The following is a 16,994-nucleotide window of genomic DNA, read 5'->3' as shown; positions in this document are numbered from 1 at the left end:
ATGACGATTGATTGATCAGACACCCATTCACCTATCATCTCATCTACCTTATCACATACCACATGACACGATTACTGAACGTCTGTAAAGCTTTAGGTGTATTTTTGCAGATCAAGCTCAGATGTAATAATGAAAAGTATATATGCAGGCAACTTGCTTGACTGAATATATATTTGGAGAGAAAACTCATAGTACAATAGAGTCAATAGCCTATGTATTAAATATAGGCGTGTGTGAATTTCTGTATGGATAAAAAAAAAGACTGAATGTGAGGGTCTCACTCAACCATTGAAAGAAATGAGGTAGAGGAGAAATCATCTAATGGGAAACTTTGGTTATCATGGGGCTAACATGTGAAAAAACAACTTTTATATATTCTAACATTAATGTTCACATCGGGGGGAATCACATCAGTAGTTCTTACATTATAATGCGCATGTAAAGTTACATGGAAGCCCGAATCCAGAATCAAAGAAGAAAAGAATACAACACACAATGAGAGCCCCACTCAAATATCTCTCTCTCTCTCTCTCTCTCTCTCTCTCTCTCTCTCTCTCTCTCTCTCTCTCTCTCTCTCTCTCTCTCTCTCTCTCTCTCTCTCTGACGAGGGGGGCTTGCCCTCAAAATAAACTTTAGAGCTCATATACGAGAGAGAGAGAGAGAGAGAGAGAGAGAGAGAGAGAGAGAGTGAGAGAGAGAGAGAGAGAGCAGAGGGGTGAAGTCAGCGGCGCTCAAACTGCGGAGGTCTCGTTTGCCTGCGAGCCAGACAGGAGGTGTGTGACTGACAGCTAAAAGAACTACGAAACATTTAAATTCGAAATTGATTTTTCTTTTCTGTGTTGGTTCCGTGGTGGCTTTTCCTTTTCTTATTCCTCAACTTTTCTTCGGCTGATGCTGAGATGAAGCAGATTGCCTCCGCGCGCCTTGCGCATTAAGGTGTCCACGCACCGTCCCGGCGCACGGCGCATCCACAGTGAACCACGGAGAGAGGGGGATACATTTGGAGTTCTACAAATGGATGTATATCTCAAACTTGTTGAGAGTCCCAATCAGTTGTAGCCATTAATTATTTTTCCATTTCCTTCTGACTATTTTCTGATGTTTTTTTGTGATCTCCTCCTGCGCGCAACGGGTGAAAATCGAGCTTTCTGATGCGCATGCTGTTTTCTGGAGGGGATGCTCTTTATCACATCACGGATAACGGATCTCTGACTCGGTCGGGCTCTCTTGGCACATATGAAGACTCCCTCCAAAATGATCCAGAGTCATCGGCCCAGGCATCATTGGGCCACTATATACCATCACATGTCACCACATAGCTGGGGGTCGTGCTCTGTCTAGGAAATATCAAGCCTGCCTCGGAATCTTATCCAATAAAGTGTTTCGGTGAACATTGACATTGGCTTTACGAGTCTCACCTCTGGGCTACTATGCAATTACAACTGATCTCCTTTGTTTTGATCATCTTGCACTGCATGGATTACACTGGTTGTCAGCAGCACAGCAGCTCCAGGCACCGGCAACACAAGCGTGAGTACTGTGGGATAAAGCAGGTGTCTGCTGTCTTTATCTTCATTTTCCCTTCTTTAAACTTTTTCATTCAGTTTATTCGTATCGGTTGTAATTCGGACAAAACTAATTATCTAATATCCAGCGTGTTCTAAACTTCTAAATTATAACGAGAGGCACATCGTTTGGTGGAGTCTCCAAATAACTCTGCACAGGCGCGACTGGGGACACCTCTCACCAATGTTCCGTAAAACTAAAGAAATTGCAGTTAATGTTAAAAAAAATACTCTAAATATTACATGGCAATATTTAATATAAATATAAAACTAAACTAACCCAGCAGGTTATACGAGTCACCATATAGTGATTCACTGAGAGACATTCACACCAACCTCCACTTTCTCGACCCTGCTTTTCTACGTGATCTATACATCTAAATGAAGTAAAAGTATTTTGTACATAGCCTTTACTATATAATCATAACGGGTTTTATTCAGTCTCACTCACTAACTTTTTTTTATTACAAGGTGTGAAGTTATTCTTGGCCAGTTCCAGCGCGCACCGGCCTCATAACTTTGGCACATCCACCGCACCTTCAGTAATATCCCCATCATTACTCCTCTATTAGTCCAAATAGGTGTCCTCTTAAGCCTAATTGGATGCATTGGTTGTTGAGCCGTGTCACCTGAAGCCTCCGCCACATGCAGCCCCTGCCCTCTGCGCCTCAGTCTCCTGGTTCCCGTCGCTCTCTAGCGGTCAGAGCAGCAGACTTCAGGCACGCACACATGTGCTGCCCGGGTAGATCTGGCTCGATCACTGCTCGGATTTTGCAGCCTCGGTTCCCATATTTGGTGCTGCGGCTTCCAAGGCTGGGGCTTTATGTCTTAGCACTGCAACATTTTGGAATTTAAAGGGGGCAAAGTTTAACCGTTATAATTTGAAAGCATGCCCCATCTCCACAAATCTTTACAATGTGGGTGAACGTGGATTTGGCAGTTTAATCTGAACACCAGAGCTGCTCCTCACAGAAAAAACAATGTGCATGTATTTCATCAATCTCCCTCTGCTCCAACATTATGTCTCAGGTCTTGATCTATGTCCAGCTCTTTTTTTTTTTTAAACGACACTATAAAATAAGTATCAATAATGTGTATTTTTCTCCTCTTCCCATGCACACTTTATCACCGGGGGCCTCCAGATGTGCCCTGGTACTGAGTCTATTAGAGACGAGCAGTGATAGCTGGAATATTTTATGTATCACTTGCTGCCTGCGTGGCTGAAGGCCGTCAGTGATCTACAATGATAGACCTTCAGAGTGATGCTGTTAACCCTGCCACCTGGGCCTGAAACCTCTCTTTACGCTTGTGCCTCTTGACGTCTGATCGCTCGGGGTCTGAAGTCTGACCCTTTTCTCGTCTTTTTTCCCCTCATGACCACCAAAGTGGACTTTAAAAAAAAAAACAGAGCACTGCAGCATCTGGGGTTAACAGTGTGTTTATTGTGCACTTTTAAAGGGGTCTGGGGTTACCTTTGCTCTTGGCATTGCTGCTCAGTGGATCCGGGTTTTGCTGTTAAGGATGGTGGAACATAATTATACTGCAGCAGACTGACACATAAACACGTCAGACAAGAATCCTGCTCATAAAACAGAAGGAAATGTATCTATAATATGTGGATTATTGTGACTTAAATGTGTTTGTGCTGCACCAGTGTTATATATAGATGTTGTAGAATCTGCTTTATACCCTAGTCTGCATCGAGGCACACAGATTCTCATTTCCCCTACTATTAAAGAGCCTCTCAACATAATGTGAGGGGGGAAACAAGGGTCTTCTCAGTTTGTTTTCCTAATTTACTATAGATTGTGCTTATTGAGAAATTTCCAATCTGCTTTTACTTAGAATGAATTTACTCCTGTTCAGGACTCAAAAAGATAATATTCTAACTAAAGCGTATATATATATGCACACACTGAGTCACGGTGGGATCCAGCTCCACAGATGAAGTGGCGGCACTAAAGCTTAATTCATTGCCGTTTAAGGAAGTTGAAGGTTTGGTTCACATCCTACTGGGAGGAGGAGTGATCTGCCATGTCGACCGACTCAGTTCCCATTAATTGACAAGTGCTTCTAAAAAATCCAAACTTCCTCTGAAGGTTAAGGTTAGGGTTAGATATCTAACACTTCCCGAGACGTCAGGGAGGATGGAGGGATTAGTTGGGGAAGGGGTAAATGATTACAGACTTCAGAGGGAACGGGGGGGGGGGCGGGAGTCAATGACCATTCGGTTAACAGGCCAAAATTACCATGCGGAGACAGAACCCGAGCTCTGAGCTTCCTGTCTGTTATGATACATCCAAAAAGTGGATGCTAACAATGGCAATGATGTACACACTCTATAATGAAGATGGATGGATTTAACTCTTGATTGAATATAGAAGATGTCTATTGTTAAGGCAGGGAAATCAAACGTGTCACATGATGGAACCCTAATGAAGAAGGCATTTAACACTTACTCACTTTTACGTTTAGTTGCCTGATTCTATTTTATCCATCTCTGTGTGTGTGTGTGTGTGTGTGTGTTGATGTGTTTGTGTGTGTGTGTGTTTGTGTTGTAAGTGCTGGCATGTGATTGTGTTTATTCTTATGTGACTTTGTTGGTATGTTATGCAAGACACCACTGTCCAACTGAGGTTTTGTCGGTGCAAGTGCGAGGGCAAGGCCAAATTCCTGCGCCGCAAGACTTATGTGAATCAGGGCAGCTTGGCAGAAACACATGTGGGCAAATGGACAGCAGTTGTAAAGATTGTCGAGATATTTTAAACAAAGTACCCATGATCTATGGTAAACTGGCAGCTAAACTCCGAACTTGGAGAAAAAGAAAAAAGGGGGCCGGCCAAACCCGCTGGCATAAAAATCCAAGGCTGGTGAGGAAAACCAATTCCTCAGGCACTTACGGGGGTGGCTCCTGATTTGTCGACCATATGCAGCTACTGAAAGTTACAAACAGTGTCTCAATGTCAATAGTCACTGCCTGCACTTTAACTACAGCATGGCAGTTCTATCAGAGGAGTAAATTAAACACATTCCCTGATAAAGACAGTGAAAGAGTAAACGTAACATCAGGACCAAGAGCTAAAAACGTCCTCTCCGAACAACGGAGTGTGGAAACTGTCATGTGTCTCCGGCTGTTTTGAGTACATATACACATCCAACCCTCTTTGTTAATGTTTTGTCCAACAGTGCAATCAGATACTAAAATGACCTGATATACGAGCTTTTCCATGGGAGTGATTGCGTGAGATTATACTGAATTTATTTCTTCCTCTTTAATGCAATTGGGTCTTAAAATCGTTCAGTCCTGAGCTTAATAACCTTCGGAAAACATGAGCCTAAACCCACATTATCATGTTGAAATACATTTACATTGAAAATAAGTTACAGCTGTAACAACCAGGGTCTTCATCCTGTAGAGAGACAATCATCTGAATCATCTCACAAAGTTCTGAAGAGTCGAGGATGAGAAACCAACTGTGACATATATCATCAGAATCTAAACTCTAAAGTACTTATGTACATAAACCAAGTTTTAAACATGGTATAAACGACTGTCATTAGCACTGAGCTCTCAGTCACTGTGCTGGGATAGTAAGTGATCAGTCCAATACTGTAATAAAATACTAATAAATGTAAATGAATAACCCGTTATGATACAGGCACCTTCCCTTTTTATCCTTTGCCCTCATGACTGGAAAATATGACGAGACAAATAGTTGACTGAAGTATGAAATAAACCTTTTTTTCAATGTGAGCAATCTTCTTGTTAGTGATTTATTTGCGGTGCCTCATTGCAATCAAACTGCAGCAAAGTCAAATTTCACACCCTCATAGATATCAGTTCCTTAAATATGCCTGTTTTTCCAGCCTAAAGTTGTTTTATGTAAGGCTTCATAGGAACATAGGAACTATTATAGTTTTCATTAAGCCATTAACAAAACTATAATATTATATTTTATGAATATGAAAGAATCCAGGGTTGACCAAAGATTTGAAGTCAGGATTTGGTTGGTGGTTGGTTTTTGGAACTTTATTTTGAAAGTGCATGGGTGTGTTTTTCAAGCTGCGAGTACACACACATTCGTTTTAGAGGCTCAATACAAGGCTGGTGTGAATTAGATCCAAAGCTAGAGTAACTTGGTTCAACCCAATAAGACTTGAACTTATTGTGTAGGATGTAAATTGGTCTAATGGGTCTACATTTGTTTTTTTTCTTGGCTGACTTAGATGACACTGAATACATATTTCCTTTCTTAAATCTTTTAAGTGCTTAATGATTTATGTTTGATAGAGAAGCTTCCAGGAGTTTACTGAGTTCAGCCTTGGCACAAACAGAAAGATGAATTCCTGCTCTGAGCTTTTTAATAAGTGGGAGGCTGGTATTACAAGCATAAACTACAAGCACTTCCAAAGTGGTTAGCATTGAACTGGGGAATTGTGGGTTGGCAAAATATAGTGATCGCTCCAATATTATGTATTATCTAAACAAGTTATGCATTTAAACTATTTCTACTTTCATAGTTAAAATGCCTCAAAAAGTCATCTTTGCCTCGACATTTAGTTTTCATGTATTCATTAATTCCTGCTCCTGTCCACAGAGATCTCTGGTGTGAGCTCAGGGTGCCAGCAGGGTGGGTGTCTGACCTGCTCTGACTACAATGGCTGCCTGTCCTGCAGGCCGCGCTTCTTCATGCACCTTGAGAGGATTGGGATGAAGCAGATCGGGGTGTGCATGACTTCCTGTCCTCCGGGCTTTTACGGCACACGCTCCCCAGAGAGAAACACCTGCACAAGTAAGCTTGAGTTGCATGTACACCTATGTTTTAAATGAGCAGGAGTCTGGAGGGCTGGTATTAGCAGCCAGACTAAAGTGTAATCACTTGTCCTCAGAATGGATGAGCAATAAATTCATAGTAGTCCTCTCTCATAACAAGGACACACCGAAAAGTATCTAAAAGTTGTCTTGAGGTAAACGTGTTCTCTTAACACCGTGTTTTAAAAACACAAGATGAGCATGAGCTTGGCTTCTGGACACTGACAAATTATATGTACACTTCTTTTCCAGCAACAGTTTAAACGCTGCTTGTGAAATATGGCATTATGTATACACATGTTTGTCCTCAAATAACGGGAAAACCTGAGAGTAGTTAGCTTGTTCGGTGTGATTCTTTTCAATGACATTAAATCAAATCAAGAGTTGCTTTACATAATACTCATTAATCACCAGCCTGCCTGCAGGACTCTTCCTGCAGTGACCGATATTCCTGAATGTATTCCCAGTCAGACATTCTCACACCCTGTATAATTAACATGCAGGACACATGCACGGTAACTTGCTGGGTTAAAATAAACCCTGGTGGTGGCTCTGTGTTTCTCTGTCAGAGTGCAGGTTGGAGTGCGACTCTTGCTTCAACAAGAACTTCTGCACACGCTGCCGAGCAGGATTCTACCTTCACCTGGGCAAGTGCCAGGAGAACTGCCCCGAGGGGCTGGTCCGCAGTGACACGCAGAGGGAGTGTGTTCCCAGTGAGTGCCCCGAGTTCATATTTAAAACATGGGGTTTGCCTTTAAACTCTCTATACAGAATATTTCTACCCCTTGGATTGAAGCATTTCTTGGTGCACGACAAATGTTGTTGTGTCGAATATGACTGCTATATTCACAGATACATAACTGTGCTTTTGTTTTTGCAGAGTGCCCTGCTGAGTGTGAGTCATGTGTGAACAGCGACACATGTACACAGTGCCGGCCAGGCCTGTACCAGCTCAGTGGGAGGTGCCACCATGTCTGTCCAGAGGACTACGAGCCCAATGGCAAGCTCATGGAGTGCACGCCACAAGGTTAGTCAAGAATATGTAGCCATTAAAGATGCCTATCCTGTTGGTGGGAGCCTGTGGTTAGCTTTTGTATCTGCAGGTGCCAAAAAGAGCAACCTAATTTCAAACTTCCCACCCTCACTTCTCTGTCTCTACTTCCTCCCGGGCAGTGCACTGCGAAGTGGGTGAGTGGAGCGAGTGGAGCCCCTGCTCTAAGTCCGGCAGAACCTGTGGCTTCAAGCGGGGCGAGGAGACCCGCACACGGCACGTCCTCCAGTACCCATCACCCTTGGGTAAACCCTGCCCTGAGATCTCGGAAATCAAAGAGTGTCTGGTCAAGAGGAGGAAGTGTCCAGGTAAATAAAACATTAGCGCCACTGTGGCAGAGTTGTAATGCTTCTGTGCTTCAGTATGTGTCATACCCTGAGTCAAAATCCTTCTTATCCAACACCAAAAGCTAAAATGTAAAAAAAACACAACAGAATCTTCTAAATGGGAACATACCATCCACTCTCTGTTGCTTACACTAGTTGCTGCTGACCCATCATGCTCACTGCCAACTTTGTATTTGTGACACATGCCACAATCTACTCTCTATGAATTCCAGACCTTGCCGCTTCAGCTTGTACAATCAGAGCTGGTCGTTCTTCCGCTCAGGACTATGTCTGTTTACTCAGAGGATTGTCATTGTGGTGAGAGTGAGGACAGTGGGGGGAACACACATGTGGGATGTTGCAATGGGTCTGTTGTGTGTTCTCCCATGAGACCTCTTCGGATTTTTAAACAGTAAAACCGCTTTCTCTGCTCCTAGTAAACAGAGAATAGCGTGATCATTTCTAATGAATAAACTGAAAACTGCTTTAGGACGTCTCTTTATAGAAGCCAGTGTTGCGGAGCCTTTATGATCACTTTGTGTTATGTGTGCAGTGCATGTGTGTGGTTACTGAGATGGTTGGCGGGTACGGCTGGTTGTTTTTAGCCTGGGTTCTGTAGTGTTAAATGACAGATCGCAGACAGGGTAGGAGGCTGAGATCCAGCCCCCTGGGGCCTCACACTTACAGAACAAACACTGTGTGTGTGTGTGTGTGTGTGTGTGTGTGTGTGTGTGTGTGTGTGTGTGTGTGTGTGTGTGTGTGTGTGTGTGTGTGTGTGTGTGTGTGTGTGTGTGTGTGTGTGTGTCTGTGTGTGTGTGTGTGATGCAGCAGAAACAGCCAGCTCAACATCAACATCCTCCCCCTGGGAGGCACGCGGCGACCAGGGGATCAGTATTGGTTTATCCCCACAGCTGCCAACACACACACTAACTTGCACACTCACTCACACTCACACACACACACACACACACACACACACACACACACACACACACACACACACACACACACACACACACACACATGCACACATGCAAACCAACACATGCAACAAATCCACACAGATACACTCGCTCCATTTCAAAGTTATACAAATGCACAATTTCACACTTGCACACTCACTTGCACACACAAAATTAAGCACACACACGGGCTGACTCGGACACACACACACACACATACATACACGCACACTCTTTCTTTCACTTAAATAACTACACAACTGTTGGTGTTGGTGGTAATTTGTGAAACGAGTCAACTGGGTTGACCTGATTTGTAACGCAGACTGTGAAATGTGCCCTCTGGTAAGCTGGCTATCCCCTTCTCTCTCACTTTCTATCTGTATCTTTTACTGATCCATTCCTTATACGCACACACACATACACACAAACACACACAGACACACACACACACACACACACACACACACACTTCCTACCACACCAAAGAAAACACAGACCCCATATAAGCTCCCTGTTGGCGCTCCCAGTCAGTCAGTTGGGCCGAGGGTGAGACTTTAGCGCAGAGTCGACGGCTCTGTTGATCTAGCCAGAATGTGGTGAAGAGAGGGGGGCTACACAGATATGGAAAGAAAGAGAGAAAGAAAAAGAGATGAAGAAAAAAAGAATGAAAAAGAAAGAGAGAGATAAAGAAAGAAAGAAAGAGAGAGATAAATAGGGAAAGAAAGTAACAAAGGTTGGGTGCAGTCTTATACTCTACAGACCTCACGTTTTGACTTTGCCCCCCCCTCCCACATGTGATAACCAAGTTGCCCCCCACTCCAACAGCATCCGTGGTGAATGAGAGCTAATTATCTGCCTCGGTGCATCCTCTCCTTACTGTTTACGTTACGCACACGCTACGAGGTCAGTGGTCCGACCTCAGAGAGCCCCCGGTAATCCTCCAGCAGCCTTCAGACACTGATACATCCTCCTGCTCCTCTTCTTTTTCCTCCTCCTTTGCACTTTCTCCCTCTGGCTTCTTCTCCCCCTCTGTGCAGCCTCTCCCTCTCCCCATCCTTCTCCTTGCTACATCGCTTCACTCCTCCACACGAGCACTACAGAGTCTCTGCTCATTCGTCTCCTGTTTCTGCTCCGCTCATTCAGATATACATGGATCTTTTTCCAGCTCGGAATTGTTTTAAAATCCCTCATCTTTAACCCAAACTACCTCCAAAATTCTGTAAAATCCTTTTTTTTCTCTTTCTCCTTCTTTCTCCATCTTAAACAAGCCTTTTTCTACCTTTGAGTATACATGGAGACGTTTTTTGGGGTCCCTCTTCCACACATGTTTTGATTTGACTTTTCAGAATTACACCATAAAGTCTTGGGTCTGGCAAAAAGGGTCAGTGCGAAGAGGTTTAAAGGCAACTTTCAAGTACAAATCATTAAGTGCATCCCATATGTTAGTAATTCATTTTATGTGCATGCATAAAAAAATCTAAAAATCAATTTCAGACAGCTATATATGTTTTGTTTTTTCTCAGTAAGTACCTCCATATGATGTTCAGTGTGCACCAGCCCCTTCTCCTTTAAGAAGAACTCATATTTTGGGCTTTTTTCTTTCTTGCAGACAGTTTAATAAGATGACTGGTTCCACTGTCATGTCTGAACACTAAACCTAATGCCACATTGGATGATGACCTAAGCGTAGCATTAACACTAACATGTCAGCAAGTTAAGATACTCACCAGCTCCTTTTAACCTCACTTGTTAACATATCTTTATAACTCATCTCATTCTACGCAGGAATGTAAATGAGGCATTGCACCAAAATGTCTGACTGGCTGGCTTTTTATCTTCTTTTTTTACAGTCAACTTTATTGAAGGGGATTTCACCAATTACGGTTTTAAAAAAGTGTCTCACAAACAAATGACTTACCCTGCCTTTAAGAGGAGACTCAAGCCTTCAGCTCTTACAGGCTCCGGTTATGCAGAACATTGGTTTTAATGTTCTAGCTCCGATTTCTACAATGTTTTGCTGTTTATCAAGTGCTCTTAAAGTAAAGCTTAAAATCGCAACCCTCACTCTGAAGCAAAAAATCTGTCTTTGAAATGAAAAGAAATGATAATTTTACATTTATCAGTAACGACTGATGTGAATCATTTCATTTTGGACAAAAAATTTTGGAAATATCGCCCAGGCCTAGTTTTGAATTACAGGTATCATGTCAGAAAAATGGTAAAACTGTTGGACACGTGCTCACATATTAAGGCTTAGAGTCAGAAAAAAAATAAAAAAAAACTTGGCTCTGTACCTCTGTTATCAATGGCCAGAGATAGTGAGTGTTTACACACACATCCTCATCCACCTCCATCACTCTCATGTTAACACTGGCTAATTTGTCCTTTGATCGACCTGCTGTTCACCTCTCTATCTCTGCATGTGCCCTCTGCAAACCTTAGCCCCCTCTAACTCCTCCACACACACATAAACACACACACACACACACACATGCACAGTTGATTGCACATAGAGAAATGCCTACAGTTAGCAAGCTATAGCACCAACCAGTGATTGATGGGGGATTGTTACATACACAACCCCACTCTTGACATCCTGGCGGCCATGCAGCAAGCATTCCACTTGTGGGACAGCCCATAGCCTTTAATCCCGGCCTGGCTCCCGCCAAAAGCTCCCCGGACGACAGAACGCCTGTCATGGAGGATGTGCCACTATAAAACATCCAGTGAGGCACTAACCACACACACACACACACACACACACACATACACACACACACACCTCCACTTACACTCAGTGCCCCTTTGCTCCCTAATTTGATCCCTCTCTGTTTCCTCCTCTTACCGTGTTCATTTTACACTCTCTCTCTCTCTCTCCTCTGCCAGTCTCTTTGTCTCGCCGTTTCTTTCACTGACTGCATGTTAGTGTCCCATTCAGTAAAGCCCCTCTGTGTGTGTGTGTGTGTGTGTGTGTGTGTGTGTGTGTACAGTTTACTGAGTCCTGCCCTTTGTGAATGTGCTGTAACACATTTCTAGAAGTTACATTATTACAGCAGGCGACAATGCTGCGGGAGTCCCCTATAGTGGCTCTGTTTACAGTTTGTAGGCAGGGTTTATGGGGAATAACACAAGATGAAAAGGATAACCGATTTCTGCATACATTCCTGCTCATTAACTACAGATTATAGGAAATGCTTTTAACTTGTACTGAGGATAAATACTAACTGGCGCATTGAATGGGGCACAGAGTGTTTGCATAACTTGACAAAAGTTACAGTTCCTGCTTTCTCATTTATTTGTACTGAATTGTTCATAATAAATCTTTCACCGCGTCTTTGTAAAAATAACAATACCTCAAATGGAGCATGTAATACAAGCATGCGATGGAAAAAGATGGATGTACATCATATAATCAGAGTGACAGGTTAAAAAGGGACCTTAGAGATTTATAACTGCTCTCTCACATTATATCATCGTTATTGTGTCCCATTTATTATGAGCTATTGCTTGACAACACATTTGAAAAAACAACCTCTAACTCCGTGTTGATAGTAGTAGAGCCAGGCTAGCTTAAGCTAAGGGCCTCCCGGCTTTATCCTATTTATCCTGGATACGATTGCAGCATTGTTGTACATTTGGAGCCATAGTCTACAAAGTAGTGGTCAGGCTATGGAGCTGTAGAAGCGAGGTTTCGTCGATACAGTTGTTCGACCAATCACGAGTCAGTCTCTGCTCTCAATCATGACTTTTTACCTGGTGAATCATCATCATCATCATCAAATAACTAGTTAGAACTAAATTAGTTAAAAAATCTACACTTGAATATAAAGTTAGATAGGAACAACCTTAAATTACAGAAAATATCATTAACAGTAACTTATTTAACATCGAATTTTTTGGTTTGGTTCATGTCCCCTCTACTAGCATGGAGGAGGTGGCGTTTATGACCTATACTTCAAACAGCCACCAGGTGGCGACTAACAGACTTTGGCTATACTAATCGGGAGCCGTCATCTCGTCTATCTCTGTATACAGTCTATGGTGCAAACTAGACAAATGTAGGGTCCTGTAATGAGTATTTACTGAATTATTCCAGTACATTACATATGTGTAAATGACACAGTGAGTTCTAGAAAGACAGATTCACGAAACACTCACAACAGAATTACCAGCTGGAACATTGTAAGAAAAATGTATTCAGCTTTTGCATCCTGGTCTCTGCCAAAACAGGAATAAATGATGATTTCCTCACTGTTGTTTAGAGAATACGGTTCCATTTTTTTCATTAGGAAAAAAGAGAAAACCTTTCTCGAACTTTTACCTACAAACGAAGCCTTCACACCATGACTATAAGCTCCAGTTCATAATGTAAGGGCAGGATTTTCAAGTTCTGTTCCCAAAGCCAACTACTCCATCACTTCATGGTCTCAAAGTCTTGATGACATTATTCAACGCACAGTTTAAAAAGATGCCCATCAGAAACTGTTCCAACAAACCAATTGCAGGTTGGTTAGATAAACACTCTGCTAATCATCTCAACACTGGCATGGATTAGGTTTCTCCTCTGGCTCGACAAAGCACGGGGGCTACAGTATGACTAATCCACTGAACTTGTAAATAGTTATGGTGTCAGGATAGTGAAAACAATGAGAGCGAAGTGGACTTCCTGTGTTTATAGAGGACGCGGGGCAGACCCTGAATGAGTCAGTGCACCAGATTACTCCGTCAATCCATTCATCCATCCATGAGCCCATGCTGCCTTCACTATCGTTTCAGTTCTTTTTTTCTTTTTTTTTTACAATTATCACGTGAACACTGTTTGTGCACATGTTACCATGCACATTTATATCCACCTCCCGTCCTCTCTACCTTTTATTATTCCCAAAGATGATGAAAACTTGGGCAGTTAGAGCTTAATATTGCTAGCTCAGAATGTGTGGATCACACTTGGTCCCTGGTCCAAACAGGCTGGACTTGATTAATGAACACAGAGAGGGAGATGATGAGATTATAGGGGGCCGAACATGAAGCCGACAGGAGAGAGGGAGACAGAGACAGAGCGAGAGGGAGAGAGATATCTCGTTCTCTCTCTCCCTGTGTCTGTGCCTACTGCCTACTGCCTACTTCAGCAGTTTCACAATCCCCGACTGGCCAGCCAAGCAGCCGAGCAGGCCGTGCTCCACTCACACATGAACAGCAGCAGTACAACAACAGGAAAGGGCCTCCTCTGCTTTCACTTGCAGGTCCTGTCTCCAGCCTCCCTGGGGGGGGGGGGTCTCGTTATTATCGTTAATAGCTGTAGCTCGAGATAAAACTTCAGCATTCCAAAACTCTTGGTTTTGTTTATGAGATGGTGTAGCAAGAACAGATAAAGCAGGGGGTTTATTTAAAGGTTTGCTATTTTGGACAAAGGTCTGCTCATCACAGGGAGAGGGCTGCAACAGCTGACAGTCTGACAATGTGGCACTTGTATGCGACGACAGACTGACATCTAGTGGTGAACTCAGAGCATTGCAATAATCAATGTCACCCTTCAGGGGAGTACTGCAGCATGTAATCTGGTGTTTTTGACATATACACATTTTCTGTTGTTACATTCTTTATAAGTAAGATGTTTCTTATTTTTCCACATTCTTTTCTGAAATTATTTATTAACAGTATTGAGACGGGGACAAACTAAAGGTTATGCTAGATGGATTTTTCTGATTAATTCATACAACCTCCCTTTCACAGCTGTCATATCAAATGATAAGAGTGGAAAATTATTAAGAGCTTAATCTGCCTCCCTATTTTACTACTGGTAGTTGGTAACTTAATATGTGTGGAAGACCTTAGAACAGACCAGGGATATTCTCCATCGTGTCCTATGTTTAAAAAAAGATACTTAATTATAGCTTCTTCTGAATCAAAGCCTAAACTGCATTCAGTTTTCTTATTATTGTATAATGGGGGAGGCAGGGGGTCATGATTACATTTCTGTCATTGGGTTTGGTGATATTTCTATTTTCTTTCATATTCGTTTTCATGTTATTTATGTGTGTCATGTGAGCAGTGCTACACAAATATATGAAGATATGATGATGATGATGATGATGATGATGATGATGAATTATGCCATTTTCCCATCTTCCAGGAGCACGGAAGAAGAACGAGCGAAGAGAGCGGAGAAATCGCAACAATCGCAAAGATAAGGAGAACCAGGAGGGGCGACGAGAGAGGAAGAGGGACAGGGAGCGAGAGAAGGAGAGACACCCAGGTGAACGTGAAGACTCTGATAACAGGAACAAAACAGAGCACCGGCACCGCAGAGGCCACGACACGGCACCGGTCTCCCCCGAAGAAGGCCTTGTACAGTAGTGCTCTAATGCCTCCCCACCTTCCTCCTGTTCCCCTCCCCATTCTTCATCCTGGCAAAAAGTCCCCCTCCCTCACCCACCGTTTGCCCACATCGCCCCCTCTCTGCAGGGGTGTTGCTGCTACCTGTATGATTTGAAAATACTGTTCGTGCACAAACGAGCTGGGGCACTTTCAGCCACAAGGCTTGGGCCACTCTGGACTTTAGAAAAAAGGTATTTTTGTTTTTTTACCATGTAGCCTCTGCTCCTTCACTTCCACCACTGCGAGGGACTCTCTAATGGAAAGTGCAGGAGACACTGCTGCTGGGACTGAGAAGCGTCTGCGATGGTGTGGAGGACTGGCAGACAGACGGACAGAGACAGAGACGTTACACTATGTGCTTGTTGATATGGTTATTTAATGGGGCCCTGGTACAACTTTGCGCGTCTTGGTTTTTGAATGTAGATTTTGCAACATTATGTAGAACAATTGTTTATTATTGTTGTTCCTGTTCATTAGATCTCTATTTTATTTGGTGCATTGAATTGGTTTGCTCTTGCCATCTTGTGATATCTTTATAATCACTGCAAACAACAGATGAGTAAAACAACTGAAAACCATTAACATGTGTTCTGTATGTTTTGGACAAAAGCTAGTTTTATCCAGATAAGTGATGAATCTAATCTACCACTGGTTTTTCTTTTTGTGTATATGGAGTCTGAGCTCTCAGTAAAACTCCTTGACTTGGAACCAAAAAGCACCTGTATGTCAAATAAAACTATAATGGGTTTGTACCTGTGTATGGTATCGATTTTCTCATCCGACAGACATATTCTCCAGTCCACATGAATATGCTTGACGCCATCTTGCAGTAAAACTGAGTTCAAGCAGCACCTACTTGTTGTTGATTAGAAGGAAACCATGCCCCGGGTTGCCAGGTCCACAGAATTGGGCAACTTTTGAAGTATTGCCACTGGTTGACATGTTTGTCTTTGTATAATTGGACCCAGTTTATTATAATAAATCAAATATAGCTCTGTGAGGGTGGTTACCAGTTGACTGATGCACAAACTAAACTGTTAGTTTTGTTTTCTCTTACCTTTTTCTCTTCCTCAATCCTCCCTAGGTGACATGATATCTATTTCTGCAAGTATTGGCTTATCTTAGTTCTGCTGATACCACATATCATGTTATTACCCAACCACTGACAAGTTTACCATCTTAGCTTATCTGTGTATTAGTGGGGGAAGCGGTGTTATTAAAAGGTTGTGAACCAACATAATTATGTGCATCAGCTGAAATAAAATAGATTAAAATGCAAAAAGTAGATACTTATTTAAACATGTATGTATTATATTTATCATTTGAACATAGTGAAGCAACGTGACAAGTTTTTTACTAAGGTATTGCACTAACTACAGCCAATTGATATGATATATAAACACTACATTCATGTTATCCAGACAGGGTGGAGGAAGAGAAAAGGAAGAGAAAACAATCTAACGGCTTAGTTTGTGCATCTGTCAATCGGTCCTTACATTTACAGAGCTACGTTTTATTCATGATACTGTTTATAGTTATACAAGGACATTTTAGGACCTAGGTTGAGGAACTGTTTAGGGTAAACTGTTTTGTTTTGTGCTTGTTATGCCGTCTTTGTAGATACAACACAATGATTATAATGCAGTATGGTGGTAAAACGAGAAACATCTATATATATATATATAGAGAGAGGGAGTTCTGGTATTGGGCTGTTTTTGTCACAAACTATATGCAACCCTGACCACCGCCTCATTTGGAGTAGGAAGTTAAATACCGTAGAAATATTAGTCACTGAAGTCTCAACGAATATTTTTGCCAACTTAAAAAGAAAAAAAAAAGTTAAGATGTAGTTTTGTCTATGACAGGAACCAAAGGCCAATCCCTTTCTTCACTCACACA

The 16,994-nt window shown here is 42.4% G+C and overlaps 1 protein-coding gene across 1 annotated transcript; it reads left to right on the top strand.

Moving 5' to 3' along the window:
* Positions 1-702: 702 nt before the first annotated feature.
* Positions 703-15,847, top strand: rspo3 (R-spondin 3). Its single transcript, XM_053431990.1, has 6 exons — positions 703-1,530; positions 6,164-6,358; positions 6,948-7,091; positions 7,259-7,405; positions 7,552-7,737; positions 14,851-15,847. Exons 1-6 carry the CDS (start codon positions 1,431-1,433, stop codon positions 15,072-15,074), a joined length of 996 nt encoding a protein of 331 aa, XP_053287965.1. The 5' UTR covers positions 703-1,430; the 3' UTR covers positions 15,075-15,847.
* Positions 15,848-16,994: the final 1,147 nt, after the last annotated feature.

The sequence above is a fragment of the Pleuronectes platessa genome, chromosome 10 (genome assembly GCF_947347685.1).
Source record: "Pleuronectes platessa chromosome 10, fPlePla1.1, whole genome shotgun sequence".
NCBI classification, from domain to species: Eukaryota; Metazoa; Chordata; class Actinopteri; order Pleuronectiformes; family Pleuronectidae; genus Pleuronectes; species Pleuronectes platessa.
This window is presented reverse-complemented; position numbering and strand designations above follow the sequence as displayed.

Excerpts from the sequence above, each read along its gene's own strand:
- rspo3 (XM_053431990.1), top strand. The coding sequence starts at position 1,431 with ATGCAATTACAACTGATCTCCTTTGTTTTGATCATCTTGCACTGCATG. Across the intron at positions 1,531-6,163 it reads CAGGCACCGGCAACACAAGC|AGATCTCTGGTGTGAGCTCA; the intron begins GTGAGTACTGTG and ends TCCTGTCCACAG. Across the intron at positions 6,359-6,947 it reads AGAGAGAAACACCTGCACAA|AGTGCAGGTTGGAGTGCGAC; the intron begins GTAAGCTTGAGT and ends TTTCTCTGTCAG.